The 27,896-nt window shown below is 44.0% G+C and overlaps 1 protein-coding gene across 12 annotated transcripts; it reads left to right on the plus strand.

The window, feature by feature from the left end:
* Positions 1-976: 976 nt before the first annotated feature.
* On the plus strand, positions 977-27,896 carry TPM3 (tropomyosin 3; the record flags this gene model as incomplete). 12 transcript variants are annotated; one of them, XM_084243234.1, is made up of 9 exons in its annotated part: positions 977-1,093; positions 1,671-1,796; positions 12,762-12,895; positions 14,972-15,089; positions 15,194-15,264; positions 15,917-15,992; positions 17,305-17,367; positions 17,549-17,618; positions 27,814-27,896. In XM_084243234.1, the coding sequence occupies 9 exons, from the start codon at positions 977-979 to the stop codon at positions 27,894-27,896; spliced, it is 858 nt and encodes a 285-aa protein (XP_084099360.1). The 12 variants fall into 12 exon arrangements, with proteins under 12 accessions (XP_084099360.1, XP_084099362.1, XP_084099363.1 ...); XM_084243236.1 differs by lacking the exon at positions 15,917-15,992 and adding an exon at positions 16,547-16,622; XM_084243237.1 differs by lacking the exons at positions 15,917-15,992; positions 27,814-27,896 and adding exons at positions 16,547-16,622; positions 26,609-26,688.

Here is a 27,896-nt window from a genome sequence, read left to right on the forward strand (position 1 = left end):
AAAGTTCCAAATAGAAGAATGAACACAGCCTGGAACGAAGTCAGGGAGAATAGAGCCGGTGATGATGATGATGATGAGTGTGTGAAGAGAACATGGGGTGCAGGTCAGGGGTAAGAAGGGAACAGAGGGTGAGGAGAAGAGCAAAGAGCAGCACAGACCTTAGTCTGTGTGGGTATAAAAATTTTATTTAAAGATCATGCTGGGGAAAGAGAGGGCACGATCCCATGTGGATTATTTCAACATTCCCCTGCTTTAATCCCCCATCCTACTTGAAACTATGGGATGGCTTTCCAAACCCCAACCTTAATCTCTGAGTGCATCCTTGTGGGCTCTTGAGGGGTGAGGGAATGATATCTCCCTGCCAATTAAAGACTCTCAAAATAGCACAGTAATTTGATCTGGGGATCGGGGGAATTGTCGGGGATCATGAGTGACCTCCCCTCTTCACTGTTGCTCAGGTTAGGAATCTAAAAGTAAAACTCAACCAGTGGAGTTGATCAGAATCCAACACAGTCTGGGTGGGAGTAAGGAAGAAGTTTAAGGGCAACTAGGATCCTCTGGGTGAAAGCGACTATTCTAGAAATGCCAAAGTAGCCTTCTCTGTTACAGTTTGCCCCCCTCCCCTCTTTTAAAACACCCATAGAGAGCTGCCCAGAGCAAGTGGAAAGTTTCAGGGTCAGAGAGAGCAAGTCCCATCCTCCACTTTCCATTGTCTAAAATCAGCCTCAGCTGTTCCCAAACTTTTCTTTGCTAGTGATGTCAGTCCATCAAAGTGTCTCATCCTGTGATCCCCAGGAGAACAATGATGGGGTGGAAGGAGCTGGAAAGACCATATTAGGAACAAGAGGTGGAGCCACGATCAGCGATAAAGGGTCAAGTCTGGAGAACCCCTGGCCACCCAGTCAGCCCCTCTTTTTTGTGCCCTAGTCTCCAATTCTCCATTGCTCACAGGTGAGTTCACCAACAGCCACTGCTGATGATGGAGGCCATTAAGAAAAAGATGCAGATGCTGAAGTTGGACAAGGAGAATGCTCTGGATCGGGCAGAGCAAGCAGAAGCTGAGCAGAAGCAGGCAGAAGAAAGAAGTAAACAGGTAAGGACTGGCATTGATCTCCCTCACTTGCTGGTGAACAAGAGATGGCAGAGAGTTTTCATGGGAAAGGCAGTAACCCCTGGTGCCAGCCTGTTCTTTTGAGTAGGAGGGACTCCTCTTCTTCCCCAGCTTCACTGGATTGTCTAGGATATCTGGTCAAACTTGGGAAAGTCAGTGGCTCCCTCTGAACCACAGTGTGTCTGTTGGATTTAAGTAGGAGTAGATGATATTTTGGAAGAATCCCCTAATTCCCAAAGGAAAAGGTGGGAGGTTAGTGTGGAACATCTCTTTTCCCATAAGTGGAGTCACAGGCATCTAAATCTTAAAATATTTACCATCACAGCATCTTGGAAGAAAACCTAAAATGACTTGGTCATGATCTGGTCAGAGATCACAGGATTACAAGCCAAAGCCATAGCATAACTCCTGGGGCAGTTGCTGAAGTGTGTCTCAGTGAGAGTTGGTAACACAGAGGCTGGGCTCAGGGGTTTGTCAGAGCTCAAGAGCCCAGGGCCAGGGTCTGAGTCTGCACTGTTGTGTATGTATGCCATGTATATGACTCTTGCGGCTCCTGTAGCTGGAGGATGAGCTGGCAGCCATGCAGAAGAAACTGAAAGGGACGGAGGATGAACTGGACAAGTATTCTGAAGCTTTGAAGGATGCCCAGGAGAAGCTGGAACTGGCAGAGAAGAAGGCAGCTGATGTGAGTACTAGAAATGGGGTATGGAGTGGGCTTAATTGAAACATATAAATCTTCATGTTAATATAATTAAATTCTAAATGCATTTGGACTTATGTATGCTTGTGGGTTCACAGACCAACGTACATAGATAATTGCATACATATTCTTTCCTAAAGTATGTAGAAGTCTCATTTTTGTCCCACTCGCAGCATAGGAACTTAATTATCTTTCCCAGGAGCTAGACAAAGGGAAGGGACTCCTAGTCCAGTCTGCTATCACTTATCCCACCTCCTCCCCCATGCCACATTCCTAGTTTGACATGCAAATATGTGTATTAGTAGGGAATCTCTCATCTCTCATCTGCTCTGCAAAGCCAACTCAGATTTCACAATGGAACAAAACACGTCACATTGATCCTGTCCTGTGTGGGATTATCTATTTCGGCCAATGTGGGTACAGCCTTTATGCCAGGGAGATGCCACAGGAAGCACTGCTCACAGGGTAGCAAAGAGGACCTTAGAGTGATGTAATGTAACAGAAATAAGAAGGACTCTTAGGAGGTAAAGTTATTACCACTGGACCTTACTCTGTGACCTTGATTAAATTACTCAGAAAATTCAGGGCCTGAATTTTCTCATACAAGAATTAAATAAATTCTCTTTTCCATTTCATGTTATTCTGTAAACAACTACTTGCCTTCATCTTCAACCTTGAAGTTTACTGCAAAGATTAATGAAAGACAAAGGAAAGGCTTCTGGAGGAAAAAGTACCATAGAACTCCTACAGTAATAAAAGAATGTCCCAGTATTGATGAAAATGCAGTCAATTCTCAGTACTGAGTTAGCAGGAAAATATGAACATGTGTTTTTTTAAATCACATTTCGTTTTGCAAAATAGCTAGAGAGCAGGGTGGACCATTCACAAATGTTTTTGGATCCTCACGTTTGGTCTTTCCTCTCTCCTCTTTGGCTTCCTGTCACTTTCAGTGGCCCCAGGAAGAGATGAGAACTGTTGAATACATCATCAAGCTAGAGGTTCAAGGCTCTTTAACATTATGTATATTCATAGTTTCCAAAAGTTTAGGCCACTGTAAATTATTCATTCTCTCTTCCTGGAAAACTGCAAAAACAAATCAAAACCCACAGATGACCTCCCTCTGTCCCCCACGGGGCTTTGGAAAAGTGCTTGATGATCTGTTGGAGTTGCCTAACCTAGTCTCCCAGTATAGATAGATAAATCTCTATGGTTCCTACAAACATGCAAGGGGGTAGAAGTTTTCACAAACTGGTACAAGGTCAGCTTAATAACTCTCTGGGAAAACGTCCCTAGACTGAAACAGCTAGTGTGTGGGCTTGAGGAAGCGTTTCCAGGAGCAACAAAAGAACAAACAAGTCTAACCTGAGATCTCAGGAGGCAGAGGGTGACATTGAAGCTCTAAGGCAATATACCAATATCATCAGAAAGACAAAGGAATTTCCTGGGGATGAATTCTGTGTGCTATAATCACACACACACACACACACACACACACACACACACACACACACACACACCCCATCCCCAACCTAGACATAGTCATTTATATATGAATCCAGCAAAACCGATTTAAATATGTAAAGTGTAGGTAAGATAAACTAACTCAACTTATCATCGCCTTGTAAGTTTCTGATCAAGGCAGTAAATAAGTACCCACAGAAACATGTAGGAAAACAAGCTATGGGCAGGAAGCCTGCTAGCACGGGTTAATATGGAAGCAGGAAGACAGGTTTCTTTTCTCAAATCAGCAAACTACCACCTATGGGGTAAATCCTGCCACAGCCTGGTTTTGTACAAAGCTTTACTGGAACATTGCCATGCCCATTCATTTACATATTGTCTACTTGCTCTCTCTACCACCCTAATGGCCGGAAAAGCCAGAAATACTTATTATGTGGCACTTTACAGAAAATGATTGCTGGCTCCCTATCTCAAATGGTCAAACAAGGAAAGTGAGGCATTTATTGGAATTGGGGGGAATGCCCAGAATAGGGAAGGAGGCAGCAACAAGGTTTAAAGCAGAGAGCAAGGGTCAGGGTCATCAGCCATATTACATCTTTGAGGGGGAGGGTGCTCTGTTCCAATACAAAGGAAGCTCATGACTGTGCTTCTGCCCTTGGGATTCATAAGCAAGTAAAAGGGAGCATATTGCTTTTATGTAGATTTGAGGGGAAGAGAGGAAGGAGGTAGTCAGTAACTGTGTGTTTACACAGGGAGTTCAGGTTATCTGAGATGGCTTTCTGGAAAGCATAGGATTTGCTAGGAAGGCTTAAACAAAGAAAGGACAGGGTGTGGCAAGATCAGTCCAAACTTTTTTTTTCCTGCCTTGTGTTTCTCTAAGCTTCCCCCTCCCCTTTTTTCAATTGTGGCAAAATATACATAACATAAATTTTGCCTTTTTAATCACTTTTAAGTATATAGTTCAGTGACAGCAAGGGCATTCATACTGATATAAAACCATGTTGAAGGTCCTTTCAATTAGAGATGAAATCAGAAGCTGTTTAGGGAAAAACAAGGGTAAGAGGACTGCAGTGGTTAGGACATCATCATAACACCCCTCCCTTTTTTTTTTAAAGATTTATTTATGCATACAAGAGCTGGGCTACAGGTCAGAGGTGTTGGGGGTGGTGAGAGGATTCACCAGAGACAGAGTGGGGAACAGAACAGGCAGACTGACTGCAGTACACTGCTGAGGGAAGCAGCAGGCAAAACAGGAGAGGTCTGCTGCGCCATGTGGGTTGCTCCCTGGCTGGCTGGGGATGGAAATCGTGCTACAGAGGCTGCAGCCAGCTTCATAGGTTGCGTCTTAACCACTTGCGCCACCAGGGAGGCCCATAACACCCCTTTTTTTAAATGATAGGAGGTGGGAGGGATGGGAAAGGAGGCAGGAATGGACATATACATACACCTGTTGATATGTTGTATTTTTTGGTCACCAGGAAAATAGCACCCCTTGGTGCCCATCCACCATGCTTTTAGAGACTACCAGGAGTCAATCCACCTATTTCTCTGGATCAAGGGAAGATTATCTGTTCAACTCTACTAGCCTCAGGAATGCAGTGGTGCTCTCAACACCCCTTTGGTTTGTCTAAGATGAGATCTTCTGGCCTTTGCTAGGCAAAAGGCAGATGCCATAGTGCCCCCTACTGATCAGCACCTGAAGAAAAAAGCCTCATTTCTGCTTCCACATTCTCTGATCAGACTTCTCTAAAGAGCTGGGAAAATTCTTAGGCCATCTTGATAGAGTTTACTGATAGATTTTTTTTTTAAGATTTATTTTTACTTATTTATGCATACACGAACTGGAGTGTAGGCCAGAGGTGTGGGAAGTGAGAGGATTACCGGGGGGTGGGGGTGGGGGCAGAACAGGTGGATCTACTGAAATACACTGCTGAGGGGAGCAGTGGGTGAGACCGGAGAGGTCTGCTGCACCATGTGGGTTAGCTCCCTGGCCAGGGATCAACCTTGTGCTGTAGTGATAGCTTGATAGTGCTGCTACTTTAACCCCTGCACCACCAGGGAGGCCTCTACTGATAAGATTTTACTGAGGTTCAGAACCTGGGGTGGAGAGGAGGAGGGAAATCAAAGTGTATAGGTAACTCTACCAAGAAAATTACTTAGTCTGCCTGAGCTGTTTGTTTGTTTGTTTGTTTTGTCTATATAGTCTTATTGTTCAGTATTTCCAAAAGGAGATAGGAAGGCAGAGCCTCTGAAGGAGTGTCCTCAAAACCAGGAAATGAAAGTGGGCCTCCCTGGTGGTGCAGTATGAAACTTCCAGCAGCCACTGCAGCATGAGTTTGATCCCCAGCCAGGAAGATGACCCACATCTCCTGTCTGTCCAGCTGCCCGCTTCAGCAGTGTATTTCAGTAGATCTGCCTGTTCTGCTCCCCACTCTGCCTCTGTTGAATCCTCTCAACCCCCCCGCCCCCACACTTCTGGCCTACACCTAAAGTCTTGTATGCATAAGTAAGTAAATTTAAAAAAAAAGAAAAAGAAAAAAACAGAAAATGAGAGCTGCACCTAGCTTATCCACCAATACTTTCAGGGACTAGGAGTATCAATTCTAAGCTCTGTTTTACAAACTGCACGGGAGGAGAGGTTTATTACTATTACTTATGGGAAGGTGGGAGGAATACAAAAAAATAAGAGGGGAAATAATAAAATTCTCATCTCTTTACGGTTCGTGCTTCTAAAATTTCCATATGGCAATGCTTGCCTGTGTAGTTTCTAACTTATAAATAGTTTTATGGGGTTATCTGGAAGTAGAAGAGGCAGTGAAATTTGTGAATGTTGTAACACAGAATGGAAGCTCAATTCTTTGGTACAGCTTTCCAGGCAGTGGTATCTTGCCGTTGGATAAAGGACTTGGTAACGGTGGTCTATAAGAGGATTTCTTCCTGATAAAATAGGGGCATAAGACACGCTCCTCACCTATCAAAGGAATTGTAAGTGGTGATCAATCCAGAATCATTCAAAGCTTGGTGGGACTACAGGTTGGTAAGTAGTCTACTTACTCAAAAGCTAACAGGGGAAAAGACCAGTATTCTAAATAGAACACTTAAGTTCACAACTGATTCCAAACAGAATGAGAACTTTGCCAACCGGTCTCTTACACTCCCATAATCCCTTTTATTTGCTTTCAAGAGACCTGAGAGAGCCTACCTGAGCCATCTTTGAAAGGAGACTGCAGGGGGTGGCGGAGTCTTGAAAATATGAGACCCAGAAAGTCTAGAATTTTCTTAGCACCTAGTTTTAGAGCCTATGTGGGGTGGGTGGCGATAAAGGCGGGAGAGGTTTGTAGGATGTTTTATATTGTGGAGAGGCTACAGACTGCCTAGCCGCCAAGTTGCGGTTCAGTATTGGGGTGGGGGGCGGTGGGGAGGCAACTCTGGGGGTGTAAGAGCAGCACAGCGCTGCCCTTGGTTGTAGGCCAACCATTGTGGGCAGCGCGCTTGGTAGGAGTGGCTAGACTACCACGTGCCTTCCGGTTGCCATGGTAGCTCTCCTTCCCAACCCCGCCCCCCTTTGCTGGCCCCAGGGAAAGGCCGGGAGCGGTGGCCCTGGGTGACCGGCAGGTGCGCCCCTCGCTCCCGCCGCGGGTTTCCCTCCGGTACGCTGCCTTCCCGCCTGCCAGACTGGGAGCGCACTGGGGTAGCGTCACATCCGGGCGAGTGGGAGGCTAAGTTCCGGTATTTCAGGGCGTAGTAGGCGGAAGTAGGGGCGAGAAGCGGCTGCTCCGCCGAGCGAAGGAGGCAGGCACCGAAGTGCAAGCAGGAGCTGGGTGGGAACCATGGCCGGGATCACCACCATCGAGGCGGTGAAACGCAAGATCCAGGTTCTGCAGCAGCAGGCTGACGATGCAGAGGAGAGGGCCGAGCGCCTCCAGCGGGAAGTGGAGGGAGAAAGGCGGGCTCGGGAACAGGTACTGAGGCGTGTGAGGGAGGGGCAGGCGCTGAAGCAGCTGGCATTGCGGTCTGAGTCCACCCCCCCTTTTTTATTTTTTTTTTGCGGTAGAGCACAGCCCTCCAGGACCCGCGTCTCGGAGATTAAGTTGAAAACCAGAGCATGCGTGGGATTTAGCTTCAGTCGGACTTTCAGCCGGCGAGGGGGAGACTGAGTGCTAGGGCGATCGGAGCAACTGGGTGGGCGGGCGAGCAGGTTTGACCTTTGAAGGAATTGAGCCTCACGGGCCCTGGGTGTGGTTTTCCTGCTCTTTTTTTTTTTTCCCAGCTCATTCATTCAGTCCCTCCGAGCCGGGCGCGGCCAGAGGAGGGGCTCAGCGGCCTCCCTCCCCCACTTCCCCCTGAAAGGGGGAGGGGGGCTTTGCCCCAGTTTGAGGTTTCCGGTCCTAGTGTGAGAGTAGGTGGGTGCTTCTCTGGTCTGAGAAGTGCCTTGCCGAACTTAACTGTGAAAGGGTGGGGTTGGGGGGGTGGGAACCGCCGGAAAGCCCCCGGCTGGCCTGCTGGCAGCTTTTCCGTTCACTCCTCCTGCTCAGGAAATGAGGCAGCAGTCTGCTGAGAGGAAGCGTGGTGCCCTCCCTGGAGGAGGTTGAGGCCACAGCAGCCCCTCCCATCCTCCGGCCTGGGGCCCTTTCCTCTTACCCGGAGACCGTGCAACTGCTAAACCTGCTCACTCCATCTAGGAGCAGCGGGAAGGGAGGAGATTGTACCTCACTTCCTTTGTTAGTGCAAATGTTGGAGCCAACACAACTTGCCTGACCCTACGTGTGATGATCTCGAACTTCTGCCAGAATCACGCCATATTACTGAAGAATGATCAATGCAAATCGAACCAGTCATCAATTCTTACTCCAGGTGGAACCGATAAGCGAGTGCATGTGGTTGACCTAGGCAACTTGGTGGTTGATGGACATAATAATGCGTTCCCAGTAGAGCACTAGTGATGTTTGTTACTGTGCTACTTTCTCAGTTATCCACCAGTGTCTTTTTTTTTAAAGTTAAATAAATATTCGTTCAGCTGAAAGCTGGAACATAAATGTTGAAGAGATGAATGGTGACTCTGGAACCCACGTACTGTTCAGAAGTGGGGGACTAGTTTTAGTAAGCCCTAATATTTTCCAAGCCTAGGGTGCAGCCTAGTGGGTGGAGCTGATCTACTGAGTTGAGGCTTTGGTTTTGGAGGATCTTGAGGCTGGAGAGGAAAGTAACTTACTAAAATTTGAAGAGCTAATGAAAGAACTCTTGTGGTTCATTGGTATTCCTTCTTTCCCTTAGTAATTTCTTCCCTTCATATTGGCTGCTTCTCAGGGGGGTGACTATGAATGAATATTGGGGAGAGACGACAAGGAAGGGGTAGCAGGGTAGACCTCCAGGTTAATACTTAAGATTGCTAGGATACTGTTTTTATAACTGGGCATGGAAATACTGGAGTTGTCTTCCTCAGTCACCTTTCTCTGTTTTTCCCTCTGTTCATTATGCCACTAACTGCTAATTATCAATTATAGTGAGGTTGATCTGCTGGGTGATTGCTTATGACTGGTGACACTTTCTCATTTCCTTTGTTCTGAAGACAAGATCCCCTTAAAGGGGAAGACAGAGTGGATGAAGAAACTAACCTTGTATTAAACTGCAGTCTTAGGCTTAACATTTAAATAATGGCACCGTAGGAGTAGTTCTAGGGTAAATGATGGCCCATTCTCCACCTCCACCCCCTGCCCAAATTCCTCAGGATTTGGTCATTTTCCTGGTGGGAAAATTTGGCTCCTTTCCTCCCACCCCACCCTTAATGATTCTTCAGTGGTAAGTAGCATTGTGAACAAACTTAAGATGTTTAAGCTGCTCGCTCTCTCAGAGCCTACCAATTTGCTTACTGAACTGAGGTCTAGTGAGGAAGTGCTCTGGGGGAAGTAGAGTGATAGTTAAATATTGATGAAACCACTATCTTTCTACTCCTAAGCTTGAGGAAGCCTGATCTTTTGACTTTCTGCTCTGCTCTAATGAACTTTGAACCGGTCCAGAGAAGATACCGTGGGAAAGGGGGAGGGGGTGATTAGGCCACCTGCTATCCTCTTTGGGCTTTCAGGAATGTGAGTTTTGCCGGCGCCTCCCTCTGGAGCCGGAAGCTCAGCACTCCCTGACGGTATCTCACTTCGTGGGGTTGTCACTTCTTTATTTTTCTGTTTGCTTAGTGTGAACATCCATCCCTTGTGAACCTGGATGAGTCCAAAGTTTTAAACATCGGGTTCTGGGGCCCCTTTATTTTTCTCTCTTCAGCCGTTGGCAGTGTAGCACCTTGTTGAAACCACTTTCGATTTTGAGTTCCCTTTGCATTTCTTGCTAGACTTAAGGAGACTGACATTTAAATGCAGTCTTTCTCAGTTGTTGATGGTGGCGGTAAAAATACATTAAGTCTGTCATTTTGACCATTTTTAAGTGTACAGTTCACCCAACCTATTTAGGGAGTGGGCTTTGAGCAGCACTTTCGATTCTGGCACTTTCCCAAAATCCTACTCTCTGGAGGGGATTAAAAATGTTTGAATAGTGTGTGTGGCTCTCTCCTATTTTGGGGGGTCTGGTGGGCCCATTTTTCTCTTATTTTTTCAAGAAAAATCTCACTGTGTGATCTTCCATGTAACCCTTTCTTTGGTTTAGAATTGCTTTCTGGTTGATTACCTTTTTCTTCCCCTCATACTAGAGCTTGCACCCGCAGGGGAGAGGCACTTAGCACTTTGCTCTGAGTGCCTCCTTTGGGCTCCACCTTTGTTTACTCTGGGGCTGATATTTCTACTCCCTTTCTTCCCCTTGTGAAAATTTAAAGTCCCCAAGGACACCAGTATCTCTTTGAGTAGATACATTTGTGAACACAGTGACTGGGGAAGTCCTTTACTAGCAGGGCTCAAGATGAACTTTTCTACTACTCTTTTCCTTTGAGTTTCATCTGTGGCTTTTGTCTAAAAAGAGAAACCCAGAGTGGCAGAATGCCAGGTTTAGGCTAATACCTTTCTGCCTTTGTCCCTGAATTGCCTGTGTCTGAGCACCCGGTCCCTGTCAGTTTCTTGCCTTAAGGGGTCTAGTAGGCTTGTGGGGAACATCCTCCTATGTGGAGGATGGTAGCTTTTAAACCACACATTTCCTAGCTGAAGCAGTTGTCGGCCATCTTCTAATGTGATGGAATTGCTGCTGCATTCCTTCCCTCCTGTCTTGGGAATCTTTGCTTCCTGGTCAGTGAAGGAAGGACCTTAGAGAGTGTCCTCCAAGCTGCTCAGAGGTAGGTAGACTGGAAGATCAGAACCACATGCTAAACCTCAGATGATTAGAAAAACATAAAGCATAATGTTTCCCATTATTTCCCATATTTCTTTCTTTTTCTGCTTTGCAGAAGTTAGTCGCACTCTAAGGCTTGATATGATTTAATTGACTCAAAGGCCAGGCATTGTGGTTCTGGCATAGGTTCTGGCTAGAGGCAAAAGTCAGGTGTCTTCCCTTATTCCTTTAAACCAGTACTAACATCTTGATTCTGCAGACTTTTGTTTAATTGTAAAGAGAACTAACCCTCTGTGGGAGTAGAAAAAAGAGAACAGCAACTGACCTCCTCCCCACCCCCACCTTCACCCCAGTCCCCCAAGCTCTTGCTGGGACTCCCATCATTGGGTTCTGCTTTTGATACAGACCTGCTGGCTGTGCGCATGCCCTTGTGAGGGCACGAAGATGTGTGTTCTCCTCCCTTTTCAGTCTTGCTAGGAATTCTATTGTAAATGCCGACTTAACTGCCCGAGCCAGCTGGTTGTCATGGAAACTGCACACCCCCGCCCCCATAGCTTGTTATCTTCTACTTCATTTGGGTAACTACTGGTGAGCTGGATGGGGACTTAGATTTCATGAGCTTCCTCCAGTCTGGTTCCATTCTTTTTTTTTTTTTTTTTTTTAGTTCTAGGCATCTGGGGTGAGGGATGTAAATCTTTGTACTGGCAGTGTGTCACAGTTCTTGTCTGACAGCCTAACTTGTTCTCATAATCTTGACCCATCAGCCTTTTTGAGCTGGAGGCAAAATGTGTGTTGTCCTGTGAACGCCTGCTTTTCCAGAAAAGACAATCAGAAAATACTTGCCTTTATAGTGTTTGAGTAGTGTAGTTAGAAACACAAATGGCTTCTTAGCTTAAGGTAGACTTCTCGATTTTCTTTTGCTGTGGTTTAGTGGTTACATAGTTCTAGTCCCTTGAACCTCCCTTGTTTGTATTTGGGAGTTTTGTGCTGATAACCTGATTCTTAAAAGGAGCTTTTTGGACTGTAGCCCTCCCTGTAGGGACTGGTGGCCCAGATTATTTCTATAGCTGCCCCCACCCTTGACTGCCAGGAGGAAATCAGGGTAATAGAATTCAAGTACGATCTGAATCTGGGCTGGAGAAGAAAGATCATGTTTACCAAGCGCTTGGATAAGCATCTGAACTGGGTGGTGTGCAGGGCAGATTAAATTCTTGTATGCTGTGGCAGTCAGTGGACCTGCCACCAGTAAAGGTGTGGGGGAAGGTAGGCTTTGCTGCCATTAGAATTCACCCATTTGTGGGCTGCCTCTGTCTTTCATTTTTTCCTATTCCATGCCTAGGAGGAGGCATGGGTTTGCTTGGACTGTAGCCTGTGCTCATTGTGCAGAGGAGGCCAGGGAGAGGATTGTCATAAGCTGTCCTGCAGGGTGAAGTTAAGGGGATGACTAGAGGAATAGAAAGGACTCACAATTCAGAAAGTTGGAGGGATGGTGGAAGGCATGAAAGAAACATTCCCTTCTGATCCTTGCTTTTCTGTAATGTCATCAAAGCAGATAATTTTAGCTAGAAGCTCCTTGTTGTCAACTTTTAAAAGGTAGGGGTGGGGGAGAAGTTGAAGGAATGGGATCGGGCAGGCATCCCAGTGTTCTGTTCTTTTTTTTTCTGGTCTGGAAAATATTATTCCCTTGGCTAGTCTTCATGGTGGATTAGGAGAAGGTGAACAGAGGGTTATCCGTTTAAGTCCAACACCAAAGTAATAACTAGTTCAGTATTCTCTCTTTGAGAAACCTTGCTTATTTTTCCATTTTATGAGACACGTATAAGAAGGTTGCTGAAGATTTGAGACACCTTTAAGTTAGAGCTCAAGCAGAAGAAACCCTTCACTGGCTGCCTTTTTTGATCCCAGTGTGTTCAGGAATTTGAACTGAATCCAGAATGTGGGTGGTACTAACTGACACTGGACTGGGCAAGGAACGGAGTTTTAAAACACTCTTCCTGTGGAACATATGGGAGTTTGTTGATGGGAAAGGGAGGAGATATATATAGACACAAATTTAAATATAACTTGTCTGTTAGATCTTATGTGCATCTTTGCTAAGACAGGTTCTTCCCTGCTAGAAATTTTTTTCCTTTATAGTCATAAACCCTTCATGGTAGTCAACCCCAGTGTTGGAATTCTCTTCACTATGCCTCTACTTCTTTTTTCCATTCTTTCATTCAAATGCAGGCTGAAGCTGAGGTGGCCTCTTTGAACCGTAGGATCCAGCTGGTTGAAGAGGAGCTGGACCGTGCTCAGGAGCGCCTGGCCACTGCCCTGCAAAAGTTGGAGGAAGCTGAAAAAGCTGCTGATGAGAGTGAGAGGTGTGTAGAGGGGCCTGATAGTGTGAATTTCGAAAGTTCATACTGGTTCTAATCTAGATTTCCTTTTATAGATCTGTTTTTGTTGTTTTTTTTTTTTTTAAATAGTAACCTATATTCTAGAATACCTATTTTCTCTCCTGCTCTGTGTAGTTTCTCCCCTTGAAGATAGTGTAAGGGTAACTTGGACCCTGTGACTCTTTCGTAATTGGTGTTTTTCTATAAAGAGATCTGTTGATCTTTAAATGGGATCATAGTATAACCTCCACTTTGTGGATCATAAGCTCATAGGCTGTTTTTTATTCCTTTTTTTTTTTTTTTAAAGATTTATTTATTTATGTATACAGGAACTGGGGTATAGGCCAGAGGTGCGGGGGGTGAGAAGATTCATCAGGGACAGAGTGGGGAAAAGAACAGGCAGACTGACTGAAGCACACTGCTGAGGGGAGCAGCGGGCGAGACAGGAAAGGTCTGCTGCGCCATGTGGGCAGCTCCCTGGCCGGCCAGGGATCAAACTTGTGCTGCAAAGGCTGTGGGTTGCTTCATAGTGCTGTGCTTGACCCCTTGTGCCACCAAGGAGACCCAAAATCATAAGCTATTTTGTGAGATTAGTTCTTCTAAAGTAATGATTCTCAAAATCATGTCTCAGTCCATCAGGACCAGGGAACTTGATAGAAATTCAAATTCTCAGTTCTTTTTTTTTTAAAGATTTATTTATTTATTTATACAAGCACTGGGTACAGTCAGAAGCAAGGGAGGGTGAGAGAATTCACCAGAGTCAGAGCGGAGAGCAGAACAGGCAGACTGATGAAGTACACTGCTGAGGGGAGCAGCGGGTGGCAGGAGAGGTCTGCACACCATGTGGGACCCTCGCCTGGCGGCTGAGAATCGAACCGGTGCTGCAGAGGCCGCGGGCAGCTTTGCAACCCAGTGCTCAACCGCTGCGCCACCGGGGAGGCCCTCAAATTCTCAGTTCTTACCCTGATCTGTGAGTCAGAAGCTCTGGAGGTGGAGCTCAGCTGTCAGTATTTTTAATAAGCTCTTTCAACCCTGGCTGCTCTATCAGAATCATAGGAGCGATATATGTAGGGTCATAGGGGAGTTTCAAAATATCAGAATGCTTAGCTCCCTCCCCATTTCAATCAGAATCCATCGTAGAGGGACCTGGTTTCTCTGATAATTTTAATGTATGGCCAGGGTTTAGAGCTGCGGTCCTTGAGCCAAATTACAACTCATCTTTGAAAAGAGCTGATTGGTTTCCTGTCACATGTGAGTTAAGCTAGAGCAGAGGCATGGGATGACATGCATGGGATCAAATGAAGGCTTTTCAGAATTGAAAAATGCCCTGCCAAAAGTACTTGAACATAGTGCAGCTATAGAGATGACTAAGACAGCTAGTATACACTAAAGTGAGGAGAACTAGTTGCAGAATGGTATAATGGTCCTTTGGGGCAGGGATGAGTATATTTGCATTTTATCTTTATAAAACATTTCTGGAAGGATTATGAAGTCAGAAAATCTCTGAACAGGACTAGAAGTAGGAAGACTTTAAATTTAGGCCCATAGACTGTACATGTAAATACTTCATTTTTTAATAAATGCATATTAATTTTTTAAAATGATTTATTTATGCATACAAGAACTGGGGTGTAAGCCAGAAGTGCGAGGAGGTTAAGAGGATTCACCAGAAAGTATGGGGAGCAGAACAGGTAGATTTACTGAAACACACTGCTGAGAGGAACAGTGGATGAGACAGGAGAAGTCTGCTGCACCATGTGGGTCAGCTCCCTGGCCGGCCAGGGATCGAACTCATGCTGTAGTGGCTAGCGATAGCCTATAGTGCTATCTTTAACCCCTGTGCCACCAGAGAGGCCCCAATGTGAGCGTTAATTTTTATGAGAAAAACTTATTTTTGAGAAAGAAATTTAAAATAAACTAAAGGAGATGGTGTTGGGGAAATTGTTTTTGAGCAGCAAGTTGAGAGGAATGGATTTTAAAACCTTCAATTTTGGGTCCCTTTGAATGTAGCTGATGACAAACCCAGGGTGTCGGGGCTACATTTGTCCTTGTTTCTAACAGAGGTATGAAGGTTATTGAAAACCGAGCCTTAAAAGATGAAGAAAAGATGGAACTCCAGGAAATCCAACTCAAAGAAGCTAAACACATTGCAGAAGAGGCAGATAGGAAGTACGAAGAGGTAAGGCACTTTTTATCCATCCCTCTTCAGTGACTTCTGAAGACACTCATGAGTGGGAATGGCTTCTCCTCTGCCTCACCGAGCTATAACTGGGTCTTCTGTAGGTGGCTCGTAAGTTGGTGATTATTGAGGGAGACTTGGAACGCACAGAGGAACGAGCTGAGCTGGCAGAGTCGTGAGTATCTTGCTCCCCAACTCTTATCATACCATTTTGTCCCTTCCCCTTTGGCTTGGGCACGAATGTGAGTAAACTAGCAAATTGCTTCAACCTTGTTACACAAGGCCTAAAGAGTAGGAGTCACCTGTTGCACTTTTCTAGGACTTAAGAATGGTTTTGGGCTTTTTTTTTACTGTCTGGACTGATGATGGGGATACATAAGACTTATTTCTTGTTTGGGAAGGTTTACAAATTGAGGGGAAGCAGAGATTAACTGAAGGTGGGCAGTCAGCTCGACAGCCCTGTGGCATGCTTCTACGTGGGTTTGTGGCTCCTTGAGGCACTCAAGTGGCTGTCCTGACTTAAGATCTGTCTCTTTTTCTTACTTTGCTAATTTACTGGGATATTAGGGTGAGGCTAGACACGAACTGCTCCCCTGTTGGCACCTTCTGGGCCTTGTATAACAAAGTCAGTGCTGATGCATAGTTATTTGTACTCCCCTGGTGTTCCCTTTTCCCAGACATGACATACCATGATCATGGTGGTGTTTTCTTCCCATTTTTTGAATTTTTTTTTCCATTTTGCTGCTTGTTTTCTTGCTGTGTTCCTTTTTGACCTTTCTCCCTCCCCACAACCTGGCTTGTGCCATCCCCGTGACTATCACTAACAGCCGTTGCCGAGAGATGGATGAGCAGATCAGACTGATGGACCAGAACCTGAAGTGTCTGAGTGCTGCTGAAGAAAAGGTACTAACCATTGAACCCACAGAGAGGTTATATGTATGGTGTGGTGTGGTTTGGTTTGGTTTTTGTTTTGCAGCTGCCTCCCCTCCACTGGTTGATGTGTTGAGTGCTTTCTCATCTCCTCATGGAATGCTCCATTTCTTTTCCACTTACTTGGCATCTTTCATCTCTTTTTTTCTAGTTGCCTCACTGCTTTTCCACAGGCTCTCCTCCCTTTGGGTGATTTGGGGGACTATTTGGGTTGGGCATCTGTTCCCACCTCCACTCCAGGTAGCAGTTATAACTTGTTCCTGGTAGTGATTTCTCTCAAGCATTTTCTTAGTACTATCCAAACATGCTTAGTCCTAGCCCAGCAGGGCCCAGCTCCTGATATGTCCTAAGGTAGCGGGAGGAGGGTTGATGCTTGCTCAGATGACCTGGGAACTTCTCTTTTCCCCAGTATACCTTTCAACTCTTTCTACATATAGGTTCAATTCATGTCTGTGTGTCTCTCTCCCTTTTTTTTTTATTCTCCTCTTCTACCCTTTCCTCTTCTGCGGTATTTAAAATGTTCACAGTAAGTGTTCTGAGCTGGAGGAGGAGCTGAAGAATGTCACCAACAACCTCAAGTCTCTTGAGGCTCAGGCGGAGAAGGTAGGGGGCTGGTTAGTGAAAGTGACAGGCTTTGGGGCCTGGGCCCAGCCCTGCCCCTGATGAGAGACTGGAGGCACCCATTCTTTACATAATCCAGTGAGAACGGTGCACTTCCTACCCATCTACCCTCTATCCAGATTCTGGGGCTAATGCTAATTCCTGTGCACTTTGATTGCTTTAGTTAAAATAATTTCATGGTCTCAGATGCCTGTTCTGCTCTCTTTAGGCTGATAATGCTGCACTGCACAACAATAATCATGGGACCTTTTGGGGTTTTCTAGCAGACAGATAGTGTCAAATCTGAGACCTAACTGGCAATCAAGACATAGTTTCTCTTACCACTATGTGGGAATCTGTACCATGTGACCTTGGGATGTCACCACATCTACACATTGAGCTAGAAAAAGGAGCAAAACCTCCCTGGGTTGAACTAAATATGACCAAAACAAAGGTCCATTTTAAAAATTAAAAGTCCTGGAGGGTTCTAATTTGAGGGTATCATGGCTCTGAGGACATTGCTTTGTAGATTTGATGCATCTTTTGTCCAGAAATGGGCCTTGTTTTTTCTCATGGACCATTCAGCACATTAAATCCAAGAGAATATTCAGTGTAATATAGGGAGGGGGGTACTGTCTGTGTGGGTAATTTCTGTTCTGAAACTTTTATTCTACCTCTCTTACAGTACTCTCAAAAAGAAGACAAATATGAGGAAGAAATAAAGATTCTTACTGATAAACTGAAGGAGGTAAGCTGAGGGATTATAGGAAAGGACACAAAACATTCAGAGTTAGGTATAAGGAACTAATAAGAATTGAGTTGGCTAGCTTTGGTTTTGAAAGATGTAGAATTAGACGGTAGAAGCAGTTACATACTTCTCTACGGGTTTTGTTCTTCCTTGGGGCTAACTGATTTCATATCTCTCCCAGGCAGAGACCCGTGCTGAGTTTGCTGAGAGATCGGTAGCTAAGCTGGAAAAGACAATTGATGATTTGGAAGGTATGGATCCTGGGGTGGGGATTAAAATAAAGAATATAGAGGAAGTCCTTGCCCATTGGATGCTAACCTCTCTCCCTGTATATGAAAGGGGTTTGGTAGTGACTTGGCATGCAGCCTGTGCCCTGTCCTATGCCATAGCTATGTAAAGTGGGTTAAACTCTAGATTTAGATTTACTTTACATTTGATTTTTTCCTTTAATAAGGCTTTGCCTAATGTTCTGGAATTTGCGCCCTTTCTTTGGAGGATACTGATAGTGGTTGCATTTACTTCCGGTTTAGTAGTCTTAAGTTCTTAGTCTCTGGGTAGAAATGGTAGCCATACTATCAGAAGGCGACAGAATACGTCATCATCCCACGGCTACTTTTGGCAACCCTGTTTACCCTTCTGTTAGTGGAGCCCCTCTCAAGAGATGCAGCTGTAGAATAACCATGTCTCAGAGTTACTCAACTCATGCTTTCTAAATACTTCCTGTCCCCACAGTTTGGCAATTGCATTCACCCTAAAAAGGGAAAGTGCACTTGCTGTGAGAACTCTGAGGTGTGCTCCTTTGGTATTCTCTGGGTAGCAGGAAATTCTTAATGTGGGAGAGGTTGGGGAGACAACTTGAAGAGCAAAAGGGTCAAGAATCCTGGTCTTGCTTGCTAGATAGAAAAGAAGTGCTTGAATATTAATGTGTACTTTTCTCATTTTTCTATTTTTATTAAATTAAGTGTTGTCATCGCTAGAAATTGGGTTAACTGGGTGGAAGCGGTATCTTCTTGAATGTCTTGATACTAGGAATTTCTGTCCAGAGTCTCAACCCTTGCTACGATCGATTAGCGGTATCAAGAAGTTATGGGAAACAGTGGACCTGAAAATGGCCAGGCATGACAGTATAGATGTTCTCCTAACTGGTTATTAGACCCACGATCACACTTTTCTTAATTTCTAATGATTCCCTCTCTTCATCTGCTTCTGATACCTTTCACTCTACCCCCTCATTCCTCCCCGTGGTTCCTGTTCCTGTCCAGATGAGCTCTATGCCCAGAAACTGAAGTACAAGGCCATTAGCGAGGAGCTGGACCACGCCCTCAATGACATGACCTCTATGTAACTATCTGACAGCAGAGCGGGGCTGGGACCTTGGCTTGTGGGTGGGTGGGGGTACAGGCTGTGCATAGTGTGCTTTGGTTTTGTCCTCTGGAAACTAGACTCTGCGCCCTTATCTTTAAAGCATTGGTGCTGGTTACTTGTTGGCAAAAGCTGAGTTTTAAATTTTTTTTTATTCACAGTCCCTTCATTACAACACCATGATTTTTCTATTTATTTCTCAAATTGAGCTCAGAAGGGACAGTGCTGAAGATAGAATTGTGTCATAATATAGCTAAGGAAATAAGGCCCAGAGAGCCAGTGACTTGGGCCTTGACTTTGATAACAAAACTCAGGCATGCTGAGTGTGGTTTGTGCCCTGATACAGAAGTTCAGGGCAGACACCCATGATTGGAAATACCAAATTCACCTTGAAATTGAGTTGAGTCCCAGAGCAAGCCAGGTTGTAAAAAGCACCAAAGAGTCGTTGGGGATTTCATCTGTTTGCTGTGGCCTGATCCTTGAAGCTAATCTGCCATTGTTTCTTTTCCACTAACCCTGAAAAGAAGCCAAATGACTCAGGCTGTAGTGTCTGGCTCTCTTATATCATTTCTACTGCCACTCTTCCCTTTTTCTCTTCCCCGTCTCTCAAAATACTCTCTAGATTGATGCTAGTTCTTCTCACCTAGCGTCTCCTTACTTTTTCATACAGATAACTGTCACCGTTTCAGCTCTGTTCTGGATCAGCTCCCTTTCCTTGGGGAACCCAACGTCCCACTTGCTCTGGATTCCATTTGGGTCGCCTTGGCTGGTCCCCAATACATTACGATGGGGGGGGACACAAAGCAACTTATGTATTCTCTTCCACCCCCACTCCCCTAATTAAAATGAAGCTACTGGAAGCCTCATGCCACCCTGCATTTGTGTCATTGGCAAAGCTGCTATTGCTAAGCAGGAGCCTTGGGGGTGTGATGTAGCAATGGTAAGACTTTCCTCTGATTTATATAATCAAAGCCACTTTTGTGTGTGTCCATTTTTTCTTGACATTTATACTATTTGAGTCCATTAATATGGACTAGTGGGGTGGCAGCTCTAGTTTTACCACTCAAGCTGAACAAGATCATCTAAGTCCTTTACTTCCAGGTTCTTAAACCATCTCAGCTGGAATGTTGCCATCTCTTCATCAAACTCACCTCCTTTGATATAGTGTGGTTGAGAGACCAGTGAAGTGCCACTCAATGCATATTTTCTACCTTCTTACCAGTGGTTCAAGTGGTGTATCCTCAGAACACCTGGCGGACCCACTAAAAATCAACTAATTACATCATCCCAAGTCACAGGAAAACTATATTCAGTAGTTGTGTGTTTTCTTCTTTAAGCCTCTCTTACATATTTGAGGGTTATTACTATTTTATTTGTCTGCTGTTATTTGCTAGTGGAATATAAGACAAGTGATAAATGATTATGGGAAAGCTGAAACAACCAGTCATGCATATTTCAAATATGTGTGTAAGGTCGTGATAATGTATTACATACATGAATATGGTAAATTTCTGCTGGTGAAATTGTTCCCAGTTTGTGTTATGGAATTAAGTATCAATGTTTTAGAAAGTACTATTACAATTTACACAGCAGACAGGGTTCAGACTGCATAGTGTACCTATCAGTTGTACTTATCTAAGCATCTGTGTGTTACAGTACTTATTACTCCAGTTTCTCAGCAGAATATATATTTGAAACTGGTTTTTCTTTTAAACAGATACAAATAAGTAAAATTTTTTCCTAATTTAAACTTTAGGTCTCATTGAATTCAGATTTTTTTTCAGTTCATACTATTTTTTCCTGATATATAGCCTTTGAGATTAAGATAAGGTGTCCTTTATTTAGCTGACACTTACTGGTGTCTTGTAGGCACAGGGTAATTAGGTGGGGGCAGAAATAAAGATGGAGGCACCATCCCTACTATGGGGTTGCTCAATTAGTAGAAGAGAGGCATGTATAGAAAACTAAAAATGATGTGTGGTAAGTGTAACAAATAATAAAGTGTGGGATTTAGAGGGGGCAGGAGACTGATTCCACCAGGGATGATTAAGAGTCTCATGGCAGGAGGCACATAATAGATACTTAATAAACATGTTAAAGCTTGCCTCTTTGTTTTTACTGTTTTCTAAAAGATTGAATTCTCAACAGAGTTCTCTTGGGGAGTAGTGGATATTAAACATTTCAGTCAAAGAGAAATGAAAAGCAGCAGCAGAGATAGAGTTGGGAAGGGTGCGGTAAAAGTGGTTTTAGATAGAATAGGTGTTGTAGGTAATGAGGATGCCACTGGAGATTTTGGACAAGGATATGTTTCTGGTCTGAGTAGCATATAGGAAGAGTTAATTTGGTACAGGAGCGTTTTGTGCAAGTGATCCATTAAGATGATGATTAGTCCAAATTTCAATCACTGACATCACTTGTAATGATTTTTGCCCATGTTCATATACTGCCTACACCATTGTTTTCAAATTTATTCTTGTTTTCAAATTTGTTTTATTACTTTACCAATTCTAATCTGAAAGCAAAGATTGATAATGCAGTGTTTTTGTTTCTTTTTTTTTTTTTAAGATTTATTTATGCATACAAGAAGTGGGGTACAGGCCAGAGGTGCAGGGGGTGAGAGGATTCACCAGAGACAGAGTGGGGAACAGAACAGGCAGATGGACTGAAATACATTGCTGAGGGGAGCAGTGGGTGAGTCAGGAGAGGTCTGCTGCGCCATGTGGGTAACTCACTGGCCGGGGATCAAACTCATGCTGCAGTGGCTGCGGATAGCATTGTAGGTTGTGTCTTAAATCCTTGCACCACCAGGGAGGCCCTAATGCAGTGTTTTATTCGACCGTACATTAAAATACAGTTAATAAAATTTTTTTTAAAAGCATTTGCAGTTTTACTTTTTTTTTTAATTTAATTTTATTTATACAAGCACTGGGTACAGTCAGAAGTGCAGGAGGGTGAGAGAATTCACCAGATACAGAGCAGGGAGCATAACAGACAGAAGGACCGAAGTACACTGCTGGGGGGAGCAGCGGATGGCAGGAGAGGTCTGTGCGCCATGTGGGACCCTCGCCCGGTGGCTGGGGATAGAACTGGCACTGCAGGGGCTGTGGACAGCTTCGCAACCCAGCACTCAACCGCTGCACCACTGGGGAGGCCCAATAAAATTTTTAACGTTCACAAATATATGCTACCTTAAGTAAAACATAGCACTGGTAGTGACTATACCATATTTTAAAAATACTGGGTTAGGCTATTTCAATATCCCAGAAAATAATTTAAACTAGAGTACTAGTTGTGTTTGCAAAAATGGGCATTTTGAAGCGCCTGGTCACTAAAAGTGAGGAGAAAAAATCAAGGGTGACTGGTTTTGAAAAAATCAAAATGGTTGTGTTAAAGATGTGGGAAAGTCATGTTGTCCTGGTTTGGGAAGACAGAGGAAGGTAGAGAAGAATAGAAGTTTCAACAACTGGCAAGTATCCCAGTGAAAATAAAATTATAGGACTTAATGGGGAGAAAGGATATAAGAGGAATTTGGGAACCTATAAGGTGGCAGGTCTGGTGGCGCAGCGGGTTGAGCGCCGTGCTGTGAAGCTACCCGCGCCCTCTGCAGCGCGAGTTCAATTCCCAGCTGGACAGGGAGAAACCCTCATGGCACAGCAGACCTCTCCTGCCTCGCCTGCTGCTCCCCTCATCAATGTCTTTGGTCCCTCTGCCTGTTCTGCTCCCCACTCTGTCTCTGGTGAATTCTCTCACCCTCCTGTTCCTCTGACCTGTATCCGAGTTCTTGTATAAATAAATCTTTTAAAAAAAAAAAAAAAAAAGGGTGGCAGGTAGTTTAGGCGGTGGAAGTGAATTAGAACCCTCAGAGACAACTGCAAATGTAAAAAGACAGGAAATCTGTGTAGAGGAGGAAGCCAAATGGGAAATGAGCTGATTGGAGGGATAGGAGGACAAAGAGTAGCTTCCATACTTTGAAAAGGTCAGGACTAGATGATTTCTGGTGGTTCTCAACTTTGGTAGACAGACTGGGAAGGAAGACAACTGCAGATGGAGTGATGTTGCTGATACCATAGGCATTTCAAGGAGAGGAGCTATATTTTAAGAAGGAGCATAAGAGTGAATTGACAGAAAGAAAAAGGCAGTAAACACAGTCTAGATCAGTAATGAAAAATTGAACTTTTGACAGTGATGTCTAATACGGTAAATATAGTAGCCTCTTCACCACATACGGCTACTGAACACTCAAAAATCATGGCTAGTGTGACAGAGGAGCTAATGTTTTATTACTTTTATGTCCTTTTTTTTATGTAACATTGGTTTATAATGTAGGTTTCAGGTATTTAGCCTTGTAAATCAACATCGTGTTCATCACCAGTTGAACTCCTTTACCTAATTTGCCACACTCTCCCCCCACTGTATCTAAATTCAGTTAGCCAAATGTGGCAACCACATTGATATTGATAGTACATTGATAGTACAGCCAAATGTGGCAACTACATTGGATAGTACAGCTCAAGATTTTTAACATTTGAACAGAAGGAGTTGACTTTGGCATAGAGAATAGCTCTTGGAAAGGAATGAAGTGAGAGAGAATGGGAAGAAATTAGGAGACAAGTGAGGTGTTATATGTTTCTGGTGGCTCCTGTTGAACCTCATGGGCATGACTTGTCAGTCCATAGAGAAACCAGCAAAACAGGATAGCTGATCCAGAAATGCGAAATGCTGTTTGCTCTATTTTACTCTTTGATTTAATGTTTTGTATCTTGGTAGCCATCCTATGTTACCTCAGCCTAGACCAGCTCTGAGAATGGGATCAAGCGTAGATGCTATTTTCAGTGCAAAGTGCTTGACCTCCTAACGCTCCTCTTAATTTCTAAGAAAGAACCACAGGCTGATGTGTTAGTCAGTTCTTCCCTTCCTTGTTACTATTGGGGTGAGGAACAAAATGTGACTGGGCCCAAGTTAACTGATAGACCCCTAGTTAACTGACCATTTCTATTGGACGGCCTTATCTTACTTAGTCCCACCCAGTCTCTTTATGTGATATTGGTTGAATACTCCCCATTGTTTTTATAAGGGGGGGGGGGAGGAGTTATGAAAACAAGCAAAAATCTGTTCTCCATATTTCTTGAACTTTGCTCCTTTAAGGTTGATTAACTAACTTCTCTCTATGCCAGGTACTCCCTCCACTCCCCCTTTCCTGTTTAAAGAATGAAATTGACCTAATTCAAACCAGTGAAGCCTAAGGATGTCTAGCATCCATGGAATTGTTCCCTAGTTGGACACAAGCTAGAGGAACATCAGACCTACTGGATTCCTGGCTTATCTTTTTTCTTTTGCTGTTAGAGAACTGAGAAGTTCAGTAAGCTGCTATCTGTTCCTGAATTTTTAGTCACCAGAGATAATAGAGGGAGAAAGCTTACTAAGTTCAAGGTCAGGGAACAAACTGGTATTTATCTTTGTGACATCATAGAATTCTTAGGGAACTTGTATGTTCGGTGTTTAACCAGACAATAAAAATGCTCTCACTTCTTTTCCATCCCTTCATTTTTTCCCTAAATGGGATAAAACTCTCATTGACTAGTATGTTTTGAGGGATAAGATCTTAAGATAGGGGTGGAAGTCACACTAATTTGGCTATGGATGCTACAGAAGAGTCAGGCTGCATATGTAATCTTTTTTTTCAAAGATTTATTTATTCATTCATACAAGAACTGGGGTACAAGCCAGAGGTGTGGGGAGATGAGAGGATTCACCAGAGACAGAGTGGGAAGCAGAACAAGCAGATCTACTGAAATACACTGAGGGGAGCAGTGGGCGAGACAGGAAAGGTCTGCTGCGCCATGTGGGTAGCTCCCTGGCCAGGGATTGAACTGGTGCTGCAGAGCTGCGGATAGCTTTATAGGTTGCATCTTAACCCCTTGTGCTACAAGGGAGGGGCCCTGCATATGTAATCTTTATGTAATATAACAACATGGAAAATTTAATAAATTTAAACCTCTGCTGTTTGTTGTGTGCCTCAATGAATAAAACAGACCCAACTAGAGGCCTTGCGGAGCTTATCACAGTTAAAAAAGTATTTCCAAATAGTGGATTTTTATCGTTTAGGCTAGGTTAATTCTGAGATGTTTTCTACCCAATAAATGTCTGTAGGACCCATTACTGTTACAATTAAAACCTGCCCCATACATCCAAATATCCCTTGAGGGGAGTGGAAGGACAATATCACTCTTACTGAGAACCACTTGATTAATGGGCAGTGCAATTTTTAAAGTTCACAAATTCTGCCCCTTAAATGCAATTTTTTTTAAAGATTTGTTTATGCATACAAGAGCTGGGGTAGAGGCTAGAGGTGTGGGGCATGAGAGGATTCACCAGAGACAGTGGGGAACAGAACAGGCAGATCTACTGAACTATATTTCTGAGGGGAGCAGTTGGCAAGACAGGAAAGGTCTGCTGTGCCATGTGGTTTGCTCCCTGGCCAGCCGGGGATCGAACCTGTGTGGCAGAGGCTGCGTCTTAACCCCTTGCGCCACCAGGGAGGCCCACAATTATTTTTTATTCCCTCCCAAGGTCTTTTTATTCATATATTTTGTTTTGATAGTATACATAAAGTAGCAAGTTTTAAGACCATACTGATCCCTAGCTTCAATGTGGAACTGGGGAACCTTAGCCCAGAAGGCAAGGTACCTGAGCAATGCTCACAGTTAGCCCACAAGTGAACGTGATTTTAAGGCAGAAACAAAACATACATTGAGATCCTAGGGCCATTTTGAAACAGACTATAAAACAGGAAGAAACTTGTAAACTTTAGAGGCTGAGACTTGGAAGAAGTTTGACCTCCCTATCTCCAAATTTTCATTATCCTTTTGCTGGTCACATGATTTGTGTTCTCCATACCCTTTTTTAAGGTGTCCTTCAAATAGAAAATCCAGATAAGACCAGGGGATTTAGGCACTTAACTGCTATCTGGAATGCTTTTGGTTATAATAAAGAACAGTAGCTTAAGTATGAGATTAATTTTTCTCACATAATAAAAGTCTAGATGAGCAAGGCCTGGTATAGCTAGGGGTTCTGTGGTTTCCTTGGCCTTTTCTCTTAAGGTTGAAACATGCAGCCTTAGTTATCACATCTGTGTTCAGGAAGTCCCCTGCAGACTGGCCCCTACATCTCATTGGCCAGAAGTGGATCACATGGTCACACCTAGTTGTAAGGGAGGCTGGAAAAGCAGATCATCTTGATGGACTTATACCAATAATTTACCTTCTCTGGAGCTGGACACACTATTGGTTCTAAGGGGGTTTGGGGTTCTTTTAGAAAAGGGGAAGTTGGGTTTTGCTTGGATAGACCACTATGATGGGTTACTCAACACTTAACAAGAAGAAACATTGGAAAGTACAGAAGAATTGATTAGGTTAGACATATTTAGCACACTCTACCATTCATGATACTGTTGGTGGATGCTTTTACAGAAGAATGTTGACCTGTTTACTTTGTTTTCTTTCAAGCCCAGATTTTGTAAATGTATTTCTTTTGCGCCTACTGTATTCCTTCCTTTGCTCTGTTTACTTATCTAAGTTTCTCAACCCAGGGAATCAACACTGTGGAGATGTTTTTTTTCTCTCAAAATGTTGTCTTACCAATTTGTCAGTCTAAGTTTTTTATTTTACTCCTCTATTGGTCTTTCCACCAACTGACTGATTCAATGCGCTCTGTCCAAATCCTCCTCCCACCCATCCTGCCTTACAGATGCATGTTATGTATACCAGCTAGTTGAAAGTCTCAAAATTTACTTCTGGTATTCTACTAACCTTCCCTTTTTCTCTTTCTCCTCCTCTTTTTCCTTTCCTTTTTTTCCCCCTCCTGTCCGTTGCTGCTGCAGAGCGTCTCTACAGCCAACTTGAGCGAAACCGCCTGCTTTCTAATGAGCTGAAGCTAACGCTGCATGATCTATGTGACTGATGGGCAGGGCTCACTGATGCCCATTAAACCGAGCTTACTGCTCACACCACTGACCTGGACCCCAGCAAAAAGCTGATTTTTTGAAATAATGTTATTATTTTGCCCAAAGCAGACTGCTTTTTAATCAGGGCAATTAGTATATTACTGACTTCCTACTGGTGCTGTGAAGTTGGAATAGTTAATACTTCATTTCTCTCCCTTTTTAAGAGATTATCAGTGATCAAGGGAGGGGCCTGAGATTATGATGAGAAAACTTGGGAGTTATCTATTTCTACCCTTTTTCCCTTTTTTTGCTTGTGCACTGACTCTAGGATATGTTCCCTTGCATGAGTGTTTTCTAACAATAAAAGGACTGACTGGACAAGATGTTGTAACTGCTTCATCTGCAGGCCCAGGGATGGGGGCTTCTGATGGGTGGTAAAAACGGAAGAGAAAGAACCGGGTGTGGGATTTAAATAGATATGTTGCCATTACCCTCTTGTCTGAGTTGAAGATTTTTCCCACCTCTCTGGAGCAGTCAAAGTGGTTTGCTTGCTGGCAGATTAGATTCTCCTTAATGGTCAGCCACTGGTTTTCTTCCTGACATTTTCCCTCCTGCTGCTTTTTCTTGGTTTTATATGTTTAATTACAACTAATTGTGTCATAGGCTCCATGGGGACAATAGCCCTGCAACAATCTCAGTGAAGGTTATATTTGCAAGTTTCTCTTCGGTGTTGTATTCTTGGCTCTTGGCTTTGTTTTCTTCAGAGAGTCTTTGACTTAGCTATGGGGGTTCTTTTACTTATCCCACCAGTTATTCCTTTCCCTTCTAATTTTTGGGGCATGCCTATGGCTCCTGGGATTCTCTGTTATTCTTTTCAAATTGAGAAATTTGAAAGCTTTGATTGGGGGTGGGAAGGAGAAGAAATGACTGCTAAAAGTCTCCAGCTCCCTCCCCCAGAAGTACCTGCAACTTCAGTAGGCAAGCCAGAGGCCCTGCGAAACTGAGCGATGCAATAGCTCACTTCTGTGGCTTGACAAGGCAGCTGCTCTGTTAGTCTGCAGCTTCCCTGCAATGGGAGCAGATTGGGTAGACCTTGACATTTACTTCTAGCTTTTGTAACTTTTCTCCTTTACCCCCATTAGATAAACTGAAATGCACCAAAGAGGAGCACCTCTGTACACAAAGGATGCTGGACCAGACTCTGCTTGACCTGAATGAGATGTAG

The sequence above is a fragment of the Talpa europaea genome (genome assembly GCF_964194135.1).
Source record: "Talpa europaea genome assembly, chromosome: 9".
Classification (NCBI taxonomy): Eukaryota; Metazoa; Chordata; class Mammalia; order Eulipotyphla; family Talpidae; genus Talpa; species Talpa europaea.